Below are 16,551 nucleotides of genomic sequence, written 5' to 3'. Positions count from 1 at the left end.
ATGGATTTGGTGAGAGAGGCCATGCCAGTATTGTAGTCGAGTCACTAAACCTCGAGTCTGAGTCGAGTCTCGAGTCCCCAGTGTTCGAGTCTGAGTCCGAGCCCCCAAAGAAGAGTCCGAGTGGAGTCCGAGTCAAGTCCCCATTGCCTGAGTCCGAGTCATCAAGGTTGAGTCTGAGTCGAGTTCCAAGGTGGGCTCCAGTGCTCCACTCTGGCACTGTAAAAAAGCTGACATACAAATAAAAAGGTCTACAATAAACAAAAATGGCACAGCTGTCACCATTTCTAAGAGAGTTTATTTACTTTGTGACACAATAGCCAAACATGCACTCGCAAGCATGTGCGCGCACACACACACACACACACAACTTAGAACAGTCTGAATTTCTTTGACATTCTGAACATTGGATGTGCTTCAAAACACATGGATAGCTGTGAATAGTGTGACATTAGCAAATGGTGGATACAGTATATATTCAATAAACGAAGTATGTTCCATAGCATACAATACATTCACAAAAACTAGTCAAAAGACATTTGTCTATCAGGAATAGTTAGGAACAAAAGGCTAGCAGCACTAGTGTTAAGCATACATGTTGCATTTCCAAAACATATGATCTGACAACATGGAACAACTTAACCTTGCATGGTGAGACCTCATCAAAATGCCTCCATGACTAAATACCCTTTCAATGGGTGCACTGGAAGCAGGGATAGAGAATACCTGTGTGGCAATCTCATAGAGGGCAAGGAATTTGGATTTGTTTTGCTGCCAAAACCTGAGGCACAGGACTGAGTCAGAGTCTTGCTCAGCGATCAAGTCGAGGTATGCAGTCAACTGAGCCTGGACAGATGGCTTCTTCTTGGCGGAGGAGGGAGTCCTCCTATAGGGGGAGAACATTCTCAGCTGCTTCTCAGGAGGAGACTCTGAAACGTCACATTTCCCTGGTCCTGTTACTGCATCTGCTGTTGAGGTGTCACTGTTGAGGTGTCACTGTGGAGGAGGTTGGCTGCATGGGATAACTTTGTTAGGGTGCTTGACAGCCCACTGGTGTCTTTCGGGCCATCTTTTATGACCAACTGCAGTGAATATGTGAAGCATGACAGTCTCTGCATCTTACAGTTCTCATCCAAAGTGGCATTGACTGCCTGTTGATCTTCTGGCATCAGGTCTTGCCATATTTCATCCTCCTCAAATGTGCTGGGATCATGAGCTTCAGCATCACAAGGATCCTCTGGGAGAAAGCTGGCCTGGAAAGCTTTTCTCATGTTGGACGCATTGTCAGTTATGACAAAGTTGATCTTGTCCTTAATCAGGTATTCTTCTGCACAGCATTCAAACATCATTGCAATCTTCTCTCCTGAGTGTTTCCCATGCACTCTTTCGCAGGCAAGAAGATATGACTGAAGGCTGAGTTCCTGTTTTTTTTTTTTCATCCATTGTCACTGTGTGTGTTGTCACTCCAAGGGTTGACCGCATCTTTCAGTCACTGCAAATGTATGTGGTAACAGCAACACTCGATGCGTCTGCCAGCTGGCTCTTTATCTGTTCTTTCTTGACTTCCACCATTCCTGGAATGGTCACAGAGGAAATAGTGGATCTTGCTATGGGCCTGTACTGAGGGTCCAGGACATGCAGGAAGTGCCTAAAGTCCTCGTTGTCAACGACAGAGAGAGGCAAGCAGCACTTAATGATTAGATCTTTTACAAGGGCATCACTTATAGCCTTCTGACGTGGATGTTTGAGGTCATACATCCTTTGCTGTTCATCACTGAAAAATGATGTGATGGCAGTCTGACCTGAAGCAGCTGGTGTCACATCTGAAGCAGTGGAGGCACGGTATTCTTGGAACCTAGGGGAAGACAGGATGCACACTTTAGCTTGCTAATGCCAAACTGTTTCAAGTAATCTTTTTCTCACAGCTAAAAATGTGTATGGCTATAACAGTATGTAATAACATTACAAATTATACACATAGCTGTTTGAACCATTACCAGTTAAGTTATATATTTAGTTATCTATATAACTAACATACCCATATTAGTAGATCAACTAATGTAAGCTAGCTAGATAAATGAAAAGTATGAGAAAAGAGACATAATTTATAATAAGAGACTGAAAGGACAGGGATTAATGAGCTAAACCTCATTTATTTATTGATTTAATTATGTTATTTGCTACCTAGCTGAGCTTTAACTCTCTATCATCTGTGAGTCTGTATCTTTATACTCTAGTTGGGTCATGGAGGGTGTGATATTGTTAGAAGACAGCCAGGTCATACTGTTCAAAAGCTACGCATGCCTATTTTTAGAGTTTGGCACACCCAATGCTGCATATATGCAAAGAAAAATATCCACATATTTATAGTATGACACGTAACAGTTAACGTTAGCTATGAGTCAAACTTTGGTTGAATTACACATCATATTGTAACGATTGCTAACGTTAGTCTAAGTACGTGGATATTCTTCTGTGCACTGCTGCATTAGGGAAAATTCTAAAAATAGTAACCGGTATGTGCAATCAAAGAAAATATTATTATAGCTTTCTAACCGTATCTATAAAATTGCACTTGGTTCTACCGTTCTAGTGATTTGATATACCCCACAACCTAACCGAACATCTTGGACCCAGTGGTTGAGTCACTTCAGAGGCTAACGTTACCATAGCTAGCTAACGTTAACTTGTTAGTCAAGTAACGTTAGCTATTTTCTGTGCACATGACACATTGTGTGGGCGACAATGTAAAAAACATACATGTAGCTAGCTTTGGAAAATTAACTCTATTTGACTTAACTAGCTAGCTACTGACACTGATGGCACACAAATTAGCAAGCTAGGTTAGGCGTATAACTTGGCTAACGTTAGCTAGCTAGCTAGTTAGCTAACGTTAACTGATCACCAAACATATCAACTGATTGCATCTCACTTACTTTTCTGGGTGCATCCTTGACAGATGTCTGTTGAAGTTTGAGGTTGTCCCGGTCTTCTCCTCAATATTTCGTTTACATATCAACCATCTAGCAGTGCTCTTGCTGGAATTTGGTGTAAAATCCATGTAATTAAAGCACACAATTCGGGGCATCTCTTTAGGCATCTTGGCACTAACTGTTACTGAACATGAGGGTATGCACGTGAATCCGCATGTAAGTGGAACACACGTGCCTGCCCTTGCATGAAATTGAATAATGTTACGGTATTAATATAGCTATCAATATCGTATGCCAAATTATTAGGGCCTATTACAAAAAAACCTAACAAAAACAAAAAAAGTCTTTATCAATTAACAAGTCCGAGTCCTCATCTACAACTTCCGAGTCCGAATGCAGTCAATGCTCAAGTCTGAGTCATCAGCACTCAAGTCCAAGCCGAGTCACAAGTCCTGAACTCGAGTCAGACTTGAGTCCGAGTCCTGGACTCAAGTACTACAACACTGGGACATGCAGAGGACAGGAAAAAATGGAAATGGATGATCCGCTGTGGCGACCCCTAACTGGAGCAGCCGAAAGTAGTTGTATAGATATCGCGATAATGTCATTATCTTGAATTATTTTGTTAACGATAACCGTGTAGTGAAAATCTGCTATCATGACAGCCCTATTATACGCCTGCTGGCTATTTTAAAAAATAATTTTAAAATCCCCCCAAAAATACTCTTCTGAAAAGATGAGAAATTTTTTTTGCATGGTATGAGCCTTTACTTTTTCTTATGTTTCTGCTCCTGCTGCTGACTTCTTTGGTCCTCCTCAAGTTTGGCCTTCTTTGCCGCAGCCTCCTGCCTTGTCTGACACCTCATTTCCAGCTCAGCCTCACTGAGTGGCTTCCTCCTCCTCAGCGGAACCTCAAGAGGTCCGGACAGAGATGTCTAAGAATGAGCAAAACATTCTGTCATGAAAGCCACGCTTACTGTAAATGTGCACCACCATTCTAATTTCTGCAAATAGTTTCCACAATACATAATTGCACAAGATGGGCAAATTCGCAATGTTAAAATACTTGTTTTGTAATGTCAACTGTGGTTGAAAATTAATTGGTTGAAACAAAATGCCAAAGTGCAGTAAAGTTTTTTTTTTATTATTTGTAAAATGTTCAAGTATAATTAGCAACAATTTTACTAAAAAAACTTGGGATCATTGTGTTCACCATAAATGTGCAGCACTACTTTGAAGTACTACTGTTGAAGTATGCCTACTGACTGAAGAAATTGTCGATTTGCTGTCAAACATGCAATCTGTGGTTGAGGGGCGACAGTGGCTTAGGAGGTTGAGCAGGTCATCTGGTAACTAGAGGGTTGCCATTTCGATCCTCGTCTCCTTGCAAAAATGTCAAGTTGTCCTCGAGCAAGACATCCAACCCTTAACTGCTCCCGATGAGCTGGTTTGCGCCTTGCATGGCTGACACCGCCATCAGTGTGTGCGTGGATGAATGTGAGACATTCATTGATTGTAAAGCACTTTGAGTGGCTGTTGCAGCTAGAAAAGTACTATATGAATGCAATCCATTTGCCATTTATAGTGGTTATAATTAAATCCATATACAACTAGGAAGGTTTCCGCTCAACTTTTTTTTTTCTTTACAAGGCACAGAAACATAAAACAGCTAAACGTCGCCACTGAGACCAGCAGGGACTGAAATTAATTGAATGAAGGATTATCTTACTCCAGCCTTGTTTCGGAGAGCCCTTGCCTGTCCTTTGACCTCATTTAGCTCAGCCATCTGCTCCTCCAACAGACGATTAAAGCTCTTCTGGTCTTCTATGCTGGGGTCTTTGGAATAGTCCGTCCCCTCAAAGTAGTACATGTGGTCTGGAGGGAAGGGAAAGGCAGTGCAATGATGAGTGCATTTGTCAAGTGTGGTGAATCTAAGCTTCAGCATTCTCACTTGGCCTTATTACATACTCTGCACATCACATTCAGAAGTATCCCCTTCCTCCTCCCAGGTTAAGGTGGGGTATTCATCAGTCACCCATTGACCATCATGTGATTGACCAAGGATCTTCTTGAGGTCCACATTCTGTACAGAGCTCTCTTCTGATGAGAAAAGTTTATCTACACCAAACTTCAAGATCTCACTTAACTGTGGGGGGGGGCAAAAAAAACAAAGAGATGAGGAAAAAAGGTGCCACATGATAAACAGAACAGGACACAGAAACCGAAAATGGGGATGGCAGGACTCAACGAATACCAATGATTACAACGATCATCTGTTTGCATTGTGCTTTCAAAACAATTTTAAAAAGGGCACTTTCAAAAGGAAGAGACAGATACTGAATCACCAATGTGGTGACCCCTTGAGTTAACCAGTGTAACTAAAAAACATCACTGTAATCTTAAAATGCTCACCCCCAATCGGTAGTGTAAAAACAATTGCATGGAACAAAAATAAAAAACAAATTGATTGAGACCAATGCACAGCCTGATAATCTCTTATTTAGAAAGAGCAGCCTTCGGGCGTCCAAAGTCTTCGGTCTTTGGATTGTATAGGGTCATAATGGTGCTATAGCTTTAATGTCAGACAGGTGTGGCTATAAAGGTGACAAACTTGGAGTCCTGTAGCAGCAGACTGGGCTTGGTCCAGCAAAGAGAAGCGCCCTTGCTCGATTACAGTGTTGGTGAGAGCCAGCTTGGACACAGCACGGGAATACACAATCTCCTCCACAGTGTCTCTCCCAATAAGGCGGATTACCTTCACAGGCCTTTTCCGGTTAACCATGAGAAAAAGTAAGATATGCTGCTATAAATGATTTGAAAAAAAAATCAAATCTGTAACATGGGGACTATTTGGAATAATTTCCGCATAGATCACCTATTCTGACCAATCCGATGGCAGCGTGCAGCAGCCTGCAGGTCATTTTGAGGGTTGAAGTCACTATCCAAAAAAATGACTGTGTCAGCAGCTGTGAGGTTCATACCCACTCCTCCTGCAAAGACAGCTGGTTAGTGACCTATAGCACACACTGAACAAAGCATAAGTGCATGCATTTTATACAAAAAAAAGGTGCAGCAACCACATCAAATTATTTCACACAAGCACATCAAATTATTTCACACACACTCACCATTAAGAGCTCATCTACCCACTGATATGAGAGGATTGTGTGCTTGTTTGTAACATGATGCGTTTTACCCAGTAATGAGCACATACAATATGTACATGTTAGTTTTTCTTATGTTACAGGAAATCAAGTTTCTATCCTTACTTTTACACTTTGCATGAACAACTGTGAGCACCTATGTTGAGTACAAACTAGCGGCATCTTGACCCACTTATCTCTCGGTGATCAGACTCCTCTTTCCTGCCTCAGCTAGTTCTGTGAACTTTGTTGTATGTAGAGATTCAGGGAAAGAAAATTTTAGCACAGTGATTTTGTGACCTACAAAACCCTATTCTTGTCTACACACTCTGGGTTTTTCTTTATCACCTAAAGCATCATAAACAATGACCTATATTTTAGTCTGTTGGTCCTAATAATTCTATGGAAAAACATCAAAATGTGCAATATATGTATATGTGCAATATCTATAATCGACAGGAGTTGCAATACTTGAAGTGGCACAATATTTTTTTGATGCAGACTTTCTTAATAGATTTCAAATACATTTGCAAAGCAATGTTGAAGGTTTCCATACAATAAAAAAAAATGTACCCACGGTTCACAAGTCATATTATAAATAGATTATTCGGTAGACAAAATGCAAATGAGATTTCCAATATCATACATCCTTGATCAAAAAAAGAAAAAATCAGAAATCAAACATCACAATTCCCGGTGACGCTCACCTTGAATACTACTACCACTTTTGGCTGCTCCCATTAGGGGTTGCCTCAGCGGATAATCCATTTCCATCTCCTCCTGTCCTCTGCATCTTCCTCTGTCACATCTGACACCTGCATGTCCTCTCTCACCACATCCATAAACCTCCTCTTTGGCCTCCCTCTTTTCCTCTTCCCTGGCAGCTCCATATTCAGCATCCTTCTAATATACCCAGCATCTCTCCTCCACACATGTCCAAGCCATCTCAATCTTGTCTCTTGCTTTGTCTCCAAACTGTCCAACCTGAGCTGTCCCTCTAATATACTCGGTCCTAATCCTGTCCTTATTTGTCAATCCAGATGAAAATCTTAGCATCTTCAACTCTGCCACCTCCAGCTCCGCCTCCTGTCTTTCGTCAGTGCCACTGTCTCCAAACCATATAACATAGCTGGTCTCACAACCATTTTGTAAACCTTCCCTTTAACGCTTGCTGGTACCCTTCTATCGCAAATCACTCCTGACACTCTTCTCCACCCACTCAATCCTGCCCGCACTATCTTCTTCACCTCTCTTCTGCACTCCCCGTTACTTTGGACAGTTGATCCCAAGTATTTAAACTCATATGCCTTCGTCACCTCTACTCCTTATATCCTCACCATTCCACTGTCCTCCCTCTTGTTCACGTATATGTATTCTGTCTTGCTCCTACTGACTTTCATTCTTCTTCTCTGCAGTGCATACCTCCACCTCTCCAGGCTCTCCTCAACTTGCAACCTACTCTCACTACAGATCACAATTTCATCCGCAAACGTCAAAGTCCACGGAGATTCCCGCCTGATCTCGTCCGTCAACCTGTCCATCACCATTGCAAACAAGAAAGGGCTCAGAGCCGATCCTTGATGTAATCCCACCTCCACCTTGAACCCATCTGTCTTGCCAACTGTGCACCTCACCACTGTCACACTTCCCTCATACATATGCTGCACCACTCCTGCATACTTCTCTGCAACTCCCGACTTCCTCATACAATACCACACTTCCTCTCTCGGCACCCTGTCATATGCTTTCTCTAAATCCACAAAGACACAATGTAACTCCTTCTGGCCTTCTCTTTACTTCTCAGTCAACATTCTCAAAGCAAACATATCTGTAGTGCTCTTTTGTGGCATGAAATCATACTGCTGCTCGCTGACCATCACCTCTTCTCTTAACCTAGCTTCTATTACTCTTTCCCATATCTTCATACCTCTGTAGTTGCTACAGTTTTACACATCACCCTTATTCTTGAAAATCAGTACCAGTATACTTCTTCTCCACTGCTCAGGCATCCTTTCACTTTCTAAGATTGTGTTAAACAATCTAGTTAAAAACTCCACTGCCATCTCTCCTAAAGATCTCCATGCCGCCACAGGTATGTCATCAGGAACAACTGCCTTTCCACTCTTCATTCTCTTCATAACTGCCCTCACTTCCTCCTTGCTAATCCACCGCACTTCGTGATTCACTATCCCCACATCATCCAACCTTCTCTCTCTCTCCTTTTCTTCATTCATCAGCCCCTCAAAGTACTCCTTCCACCTTCTCAACACACTCTCCTCACTTGTCAGCACATTTCCATCTGTAGCCTTGATCGCCCTTACCTGCTGCATATCCTTCCCAGCGTGGTCCCTCTGTCCAACCGATTGGCTAGACAGAGGGACCAAGACAGTCCCTCTGTCCAACAGGGACTTGACGTCACTTTGAATCCAGCGCATATATTAAAGACACATGAAGACAGGGAAATGTAAACTAATTGGCCTGCATATTAAAATGTATTGTTTCAGTTACCTGCTCTAGTGCTTAGCAGAAAGACAAAGACATCTTTGCTGCTGAAGTTCTTGATAGCTAGATTCCGCTCTTCTCCCCTGACAGATCCATCAAGGCGTTCATAGCTGTACCCTGTGAGAAAATTGTCAGCTGTGATGTCAAAGTGGAATATTTTTGATATGCTGGAAATTACATAATTTTCATTATCAGAAATACCATTTTCATTATCAGAAATACATTAACTACTCAGAAATGTAAAATCAGAATCACGTTTATTGGCCATGTAGGTTTACACTACATGGAATTTGACTTAGGTTTTGTGGCTCTCTCAGTGTACTTAACATATAATAGCAACACTATCACACAACAATCTTCAGATATATACACAAGTATTCACTATATACAGCTGAAATAAGAGGCGATAAAGTGCAATGGTGTAACATCAGAGATGCTCAAATACTAGATGTTAGCAGGTTGCTAACATACATGCCTGAGGTAGATGGACATGACAGAGCATGCCAGTATATGTACAATGTACAGTTTAAATACAAAATGGTTGGATTTATTTGACAGTGTTAAACGTTAATTTGAATGACAGCCGCGGAAAGAAACTTTTTTTTATATCTGGTTGTTTTGGGGTACAGTGCTCTGTTGCGCCTACCAATGGGGAGGAGTTAGAACAGGTTGTGATGTTGCCTGCCTGTTTGCTGAGTCTGGAGGTGTATAAGCCTGAATGGAGGGCAGGTTGTTACCAGTGATTTTCTATGCAGACGTAACTGTTCGTTGTAGTCTGTCCCTGTCCTATTTGGTGGCCAGTCCAAACCACACAGTGATGGATGTGCAGAGGACAGACTGATAATTGCAGTGTGGAACTGAATCGGCAGTTCCTGAGGCAGGTTGAACTTCTTCAGCTGGCGGAGAAAATACATCCTCTGCTGGGCCTTTTTATTGATTGTGTTGGATGCCCACCTTAGTTCCTGGGAGATTGTGGAATCCAGAAATCTGTGAGTTTTCATAGACACCGTGCTGTTCAGTATGGTGGGGGGGGGCTCCTCCTGAAGTCCACTGTTCTAGCGTGTTCAGCTCCAGGTTGTTATGGCTGCTCCAGGTTGTTATGGCTGCACCAGAGCGCCAGCTGATCAACCTCCCTTATATATGCAGAATCGTCACCATCCCGGATAAGGCCAGTGATGTTGTGTCGTCCGCAAACATCAGGAGTTTAACAGATGGATCCCCTGAGGTGCAATCATTTGTATAGAGGAGGAAGATTTAGAGGGGACAGCAGATATCCCTGGGGGGTGCTAGTGCTGATTGTACGGGTGCTGGGTGTGATTTTTTTTTTTTTTTCCCCAGCCTCAACAGCTGCCTCCTGTCTGTCAGGAAGTTTTTAATCCACTGGCAGATGGGGGCTGGTACAATGAACCGGGTGAGTTTGTAGTGGAGGATATCTTGGACGATGGTGTTGAATGCTGAACTGAAGCCCACAAACAGGACCCTTGTGTATGTCCCTGGGGAGTCGAGGTGTTGGAAGATGTAGTGCAATCCCATGTTGACTGTATCCTCCACTGACCTGTTTGCTTGGTAGGCAAACTGTAGGGGGTCGAGCAGGGGGCCTGTCATTTCCTTCAGGTGGGCCAACACCAGTCTCTCAAAGGATTTCATGACCACAGACGTTAGAACAATGGGCCTGCAGTCATTTAATCCTGCAATATGGGGTTTCCTGGGGACCGGGAGGAAAGTGGAGCTCTTGAAGCAGAAGGGGACTTCACATAGCTCCTGTGATCTCCTGGTATTCTGTCTCTGGAAGAGCTGGCGCACGTCCTCAACACAGATCCTGAGTGCAGGTGGGGGTTCGGTGGGGAGTGGGGAGTGGCGGGCAGGGAGTGCAGTTGGTTGTGTGTTGTGGCCAGAGTGAGGGGTGTGAAGGTTTGCTTTTTAAACCTGCCGTAAAACTAATTTAGGTTGTCAGCCAGTTGATGGTTCCCTGCAGTGTGGGGGGGATGGTCTCCTGTAGTTGGTAATGTCTTTCAAACCTCTCCAGACTGATGATGGGTCATTGGCAGAAAACCTGTTTTTCAACTTTTCAGAGTAGCGTCTTGATGCATATCCAATAATCCAGGTAAGAAAATCAAAGAAGGTTGAATCAGTTCATCTGGATACAACATTTATTGACAGAATGAACTGATTCTATTTTATTTTCAGAGTAGCACCTTTTTGCCACTCTAATCTCCTTTGTGAGTGTATTTCAGGCTTTGTTGTACCGGATCCTATCTCCATTCCTGTTAACTGACGAAGCTGCCTGAGTTTTGCTGTGAACCAGGGCTTACTTACTGTTGTTGAAGGTACAGAAAGTTTTGGTGAGCACACGCATGTCCTCACAAAAGCTAATGTAAAATGTCAGTGTCAGTAAGTTCATCCAGGTCTGTAGATGCAGTCGAGGCAGGCCTTGAGCTTCAGTTTTGACTCATTGGTCCATTTCCTCAGTTTTAACCACATGCTTTGCAGATTTTAGTTTCTGCCTGTAGGTTTGGATAAGATGAACCAGACAGTGATCAGAGAGGCCCATGGCTACACGGGGGACAGAGCAATAGGCGTCCCATAATATTATATAGTCCTTTAAAATGTTGTGGCATCTGCCGTTGCTGTTTCAAAGCAATAGCAGGTGAGAAAATGCTTTGGGAAGAAGAAAAGTGAAACATGGTGGATTTCTGCATGTGCTAAGACAGATATGGGATACATGTAACTTCACAAGTGACTGTCAAGGTCATCATATGAATTATCGGGCATTTAATGTTTGTTCGAAAAGGCTCTGAATCACATCATGGCCATGATGCGCTCCAGTTTAGCTTTGTTCACCTCTGTACTCCATGTAGTCCTGTAGAATGTCCAGCATTCTAGTCATCTGAGAAAACAACAGAATCCGATGGCCCCTTAAATCAGAGAAATAAAGAAAGACTTTACAGTGAAGGAATAAGCTTGACTCTGGTTACAATACAACTGTTGATATCATTTAGGGCTATCTATGTTAGACTTGAGATAGCCTGAACTTTTCTGCTTTAAAATTATGTATAGAGCAGGGCCACCAAATTGTCACATCAACATAGGTATGACAATGTACGTACGTTATTTTTCAACATCAGATTGACACCTGTCATGACATTCACTATTCACTGAAAGAAACCATATTTGTTTCAGGGAATACAAATCAATTTAACTGCTGCAATGTATTTAAGCTGCTCACATATATAGCACACTGTGTCCCTCTAGTGAAATGCTGCGGCTCCACGTGGTGGGAAACCCTTTTCTACAGAGCAGCCTGTTGTTAAAGGGATGGAAGTGTGTATATTGCCCCCTGGTGGAGCAGATAAACGTGCCAAACCACATGTCAATCTTTTCATTTGCTGCAAAAGTTTAAGATAAGCCAGTCTGTTGCCACCAGATAAAGGAGAGTGACTGACCCTTTGTGCAGGTAAGCCAAAATGCTGTCCAGGAGACAAAGCTTTCCACTGGTCTCAATGAGATGCTCCCCTATCTCAAATGGCTCTGGCTCCACCCCTTGGCAAGAATGGGGAAAAGGGTAGGGGTCAATTCTGGCACAGTCTAGTTTTATTGCTGCACGTGGAATAATCAAAGATGGGACCTCTCAGAATAAATTCGACATTTAGGACACCTTACCATCAAACAGGTACGGGTGGTCGACACATTTCCTCAACTGCATTAAGATGTTCAGCATCCTCGTTTTGTTGCCCTGTTCATTCCTAAAGGCATCTTGTAAACAAAATGAGGAATAATGCACGTTTTTTTAATTCAAGTTCCTCGTTCAAGTACTGCAATCACCATGAAAATAGCTCAACTATTCAACATTGATGTAATTATACAGCATAGTAAATACATGTAATTCTCAACAACAATAAACCAAGCTAATGAACTCTCACCCAGGTCTTTCATCAAGATGGCTTTATAATATTTTTTCTGCAGGGCTGACATGCCATGGTACATCACCAACTCTGTTTTCTTGGGTAGATCTGCAGCTACCTCTGACTTGACCCGACGAAGTAGGAAGGGCTCCAGGACACTTTGAAGCTCACTAGCTGCTCCAGAACCAGAAGAAACAACAGATAATAGCAATGCTAAACTGTTTTAATTGTATTAAAATATGGTTTCCTGGATCCATAAACAGTTTGGCTTATTAAATTCCGTGACGTTTATGTCAACGTAGCACAATTTCAGTAAACAAGTATATGGATTTTTTTTTTTGGGTGTTAATAGTGATTGAAATGTGTCAGGTTTTGTTTTGTTCTGTCCAACTACACTCATCACAAGGAACTTACCTCATTATGATTTTTTTTTAATCATCATTTTTCTGTTGTGTTACACCATCACGTTACACCATCAAATGTAAATCTCTCAGGGGACAAGCTTCACATTTAATATTCTACCAATAGAAAATTAATGAAATTTCCAAAACTTTGACAAGCAAATTCTCAAAGAATGGCTTATGGCCGCTGATAGCAACATGAATTGCGCATCACTTGCAACCACTATCTGCCCCGTCTCAAGGTCCAATTCACAAAAGCTATTGTGCGAATGATATTACAACGCAAACACGCTCATAAAGATTTGCCCCTTTTTTTGCATCTGACTGCGATTATCCATGTGGAAAAGTATAAATGGTGGCTTTGCGCCAAGAACACAGTTGGCAGGTTCAATGTCATCCTCAATGTATTCAAGTATAGCAAAAATTATTAGACCTGGCAACCCGTATCTGCAAATGATTTCAGTCCCAGTTAAATCAAAAAGTGATATTCTCCTTCAAAATACCCACTCATGAGCACGCCTGGCATGACGAGGACTTCGCCTGGCTACAATCACTGTAGCCATGATCACTGGAATGTCTGATGTCAGTTACCACCAACTCTCTGCGGACGCCAATAATTTTCACTAAAACTGTGTGGCTATTAGCACTGGTGTTTGTGAATTGGACATTTTTTTGCAGTGATGCTCATTTGCATAAAAATGGGCCAATTTTATGCCAAATGTATGCATATTACCTAATTTACATACGTGCAAATAGTACCAGTGCACCGAGACACTTTGCTTGGCAGCACAGTTAGGGGTGCATTTCACCCTTTGTGGGTGCTTTGAGAATTACACGGTTTCTTTTTGTCTTATTTGTGCATGTTCAGTGGCCCCAAAAGCTGCAAAATCCTTCTGTGAATTTGTCCGTGGGTATGCATAAATTTTGACAAGTTTTCGGTGGCAGTAAACTACTTGTAAAAGTGTTTTCAGTAGCCATGGGATTCCTAATATACTGATGTAGTAGTCTCTATAATTAATACTTTATTGCCTGACGTCATTTTAGTAACCATTTCATAGATCCAAATATTGTTGATAATAGAAGGTTTTTTTGTAATACCCAGAGCAGGGTGATTCTGTATGTTGGCGTAATAGCTGACAAAGCTGTCTGTCTCATGTGTTGAAAAAAGGCTGGGTTGGATGAAGTTCAGTAGGGAGTAGACCTCCTGCAGGTTGTTCTGGATAGGAGTCCCTGTCAGCAAAACTCTGAACCCTACGGAGAACTACAAAAAACAATATACCAGAAGAATGGGTCAGGAAAAGGCAAATAACAGCATGAAGAAGTAACCTGACAACACAAGCAAGGTCCAGCTTAGTACCTCAGTAAGGGCTGTGTGCAATAGAGACTTCTGATTCTTCAGCCTGTGAGCCTCATCTACAACCAGAACCATCCACTTCCACCTGAGGATAAGAGCAAGGAAGTCCAGATTATATGCCAAAGGCTTTCATTCGCGTTTTGTTTTAAAAATGGTGTTAATTTTTTTCCCTTTTTTTTTGGTTAAAAAAGACAAAGAACCCTTTTTCTTAACCAAACATCTCTAGCAATTAATCTAAAGGGCTATACTGATAGACTATAAAATGAAGTGTAAAGGACTACAGTAAAAGCCTATAAATCCATTGTGGTGGTTGCGTCTGAGCGCAAATCCACTCATTCACATATCTGGTTACATGTGAGTGCACGTGCCAACACATTTGATTATCTTTTTAATGGGTGATACTAAGAATGCTTACCTTTTCAAAAATGAAGAGTCTTTGAGACATAGCTGGAAATGTTGGAAATTCAAGAACAGTTTCAGCATTATGAATTATTGTTCATTCTTTTCTATCTTACATTATTATTATTATTATACTATATTTACTACTTTGTGAACAATAACATGCAATACATGTTTATAATAATAATGATATTAACAATAATAAGCATACACACAAAACATATAGTGGATCACCTCATACGTAGTGAGCAGGACATCAAAGTGTAAACTGTCTTCATTTCTCTGAATCTCGGCCCTTCTGTCTTTGTCTCCCTTATAACACAAAACGGATAGAGATGGGGCAAAGCTGTGGAAAACAAATATCATTACAAACATAATTAGAGGTTTCGGGGGGGGGGGCACACAAACGTCGTTTTGGTTAAGGTTGAACTCTGGGGTTGACTGTGGCATTGTGATAGCTTTTAGGGTAGCGACATAAAGAGTGTAGAATGTATGATTCTCCGTACCTCTCCATCTCCCTTCTCCAATTCTCCAAGACAGAGAGCGGGCTGAGGACCAAAAACGGCCCCTTCTCCCCTAGACCTCCTGTCATATACACCAGCAAAGAAATTGTCTAGAGGGATGTAAACAGCACAGTGAGACACAGCCCGTCGGGAAGATCATTTCCTGGTGGAGTTCACTAAACTAAGTGCATTTTTATGTGTGTGCTATGCAACTACATGGGTTGCACTAATTTAAGAGATGACGCAACAAAGCAGCGTATGACGAAAAGTGATTACATTTGAGCTTGCCATCACACACCTGACAGGTTTTCCCCAAGCCCATCTCGTCTCCTAAAATGCATCCCTCCTGATTCTGCAGACACTCGGTAAGCCACCGCACCCCATCCAGCTGATAGGACCTCAGCTGTATCCCTGAGGAAACACACAACAGCTGACTTACACACTTACGGCGATATGAAATTAGCGACACCAAAACGAAACCCACATCATCACAACGTCTGCGCGTTTCTTCTGTCCATCTCAAAGACATTAAATGGGCTCAGTTGATGCCACATCTGGTCCAAACAGCGGGAGACGACTTGCAGGTGCACATGATCACGGTAAAACCATCGAAAGGAGCCGTTTGTACGGATGTCAGTTGGACAGCACATATCTGGGATGTTCTCATTCATCCAGGTCATGGTTATCCAAAGGAGTTGAATCAAGTCCAGTATACCAAGTCCAGTTGCACTTGATTCAACTCCTTTGGTTACACATATCTGAACACACTTATTACCTCAAATCAAATTAAAAGAAACACGTGCCCACAACTCTAACAGTTAAAATGTAAACAAAAACATCCCCAAACCTCGTAAACCCCATTTCTGTAAATCTTGGTGAGAAAGATCCGTCTTCTTTCTTTCTGGAACACGGCTTTTTATCTTGAGAAGGAAACCGGTCATGTTTCCAGGGCAGCGAGGATAAAAGTGTTAGACCGGCGTAAGTACGGTCGGGCACTTCCTGTTTGTGTCACATGACCCTGAAAAGGCGGAACTGCCATGTGCTTTCAAAATGAAATCCGCTTCATTTGTATACATAAACCTGGGCGTTTATTAATGAACATGTCCGGTATTACCAGCCACTTGAGCCTGCGGGAAAAAAGAAAAGAAAAAGGGGTGAAAAAAAATGTGCTGGGTAAAAAAAAAACGGAAGGGGGAAAAAATCACTTCACACATCAATGGACTGGTTATACTACAACCCTTAGTTTGGAAAAAAGGTGCTTTTGCAGAACTGTGGGGATTTTTTTATTGGGAAATAGAAACAAAACTGTAGTGGTTCAAAGTAATGAGCCCAGACAAAGAATACAGATAGTCGCCTTTGTTTTGTTACGGACACTGATTCTCTCTGACACTGATAGGAAGTAAATGTTGTGCGGTTT

At 42.1% G+C, this 16,551-nt stretch overlaps 1 protein-coding gene across 1 annotated transcript in view; it reads right to left on the bottom strand.

Moving 5' to 3' along the window:
- chd1l (chromodomain helicase DNA binding protein 1-like) overlaps positions 1 to 16,112 on the bottom strand; it is a 47,217-nt gene extending 31,105 nt beyond the window's left edge. Inside the window, exons 1-17 of the mRNA XM_056277150.1 lie at positions 15,982 to 16,112; positions 15,433 to 15,545; positions 15,138 to 15,244; positions 14,866 to 14,977; positions 14,648 to 14,679; positions 14,236 to 14,317; positions 13,977 to 14,139; positions 12,496 to 12,651; positions 12,236 to 12,328; positions 12,019 to 12,115; positions 11,417 to 11,490; positions 8,582 to 8,692; positions 5,806 to 5,920; positions 5,542 to 5,695; positions 4,899 to 5,076; positions 4,660 to 4,805; positions 3,702 to 3,865 (exon numbers count right to left, since the gene is read on the bottom strand). Of these exons, the coding sequence (XP_056133125.1) occupies positions 3,702 to 3,865; positions 4,660 to 4,805; positions 4,899 to 5,076; positions 5,542 to 5,695; positions 5,806 to 5,920; positions 8,582 to 8,692; positions 11,417 to 11,490; positions 12,019 to 12,115; positions 12,236 to 12,328; positions 12,496 to 12,651; positions 13,977 to 14,139; positions 14,236 to 14,317; positions 14,648 to 14,679; positions 14,866 to 14,977; positions 15,138 to 15,244; positions 15,433 to 15,545; positions 15,982 to 16,075 (1,991 nt within the window). The 5' untranslated portion in view covers positions 16,076 to 16,112. The remainder of the gene's footprint in view (positions 1 to 3,701; positions 3,866 to 4,659; positions 4,806 to 4,898; positions 5,077 to 5,541; positions 5,696 to 5,805; positions 5,921 to 8,581; positions 8,693 to 11,416; positions 11,491 to 12,018; positions 12,116 to 12,235; positions 12,329 to 12,495; positions 12,652 to 13,976; positions 14,140 to 14,235; positions 14,318 to 14,647; positions 14,680 to 14,865; positions 14,978 to 15,137; positions 15,245 to 15,432; positions 15,546 to 15,981) is intronic.
- Between the last annotated feature and the right edge of the window lie 439 nt (positions 16,113 to 16,551).

The sequence above is a fragment of the Lampris incognitus genome, chromosome 3 (assembly GCF_029633865.1).
Source record: "Lampris incognitus isolate fLamInc1 chromosome 3, fLamInc1.hap2, whole genome shotgun sequence".
Classification (NCBI taxonomy): Eukaryota; Metazoa; Chordata; class Actinopteri; order Lampriformes; family Lampridae; genus Lampris; species Lampris incognitus.
Note: the sequence above shows the minus strand (reverse complement) of the source record. Positions and strands in the feature narration are given on the sequence as shown.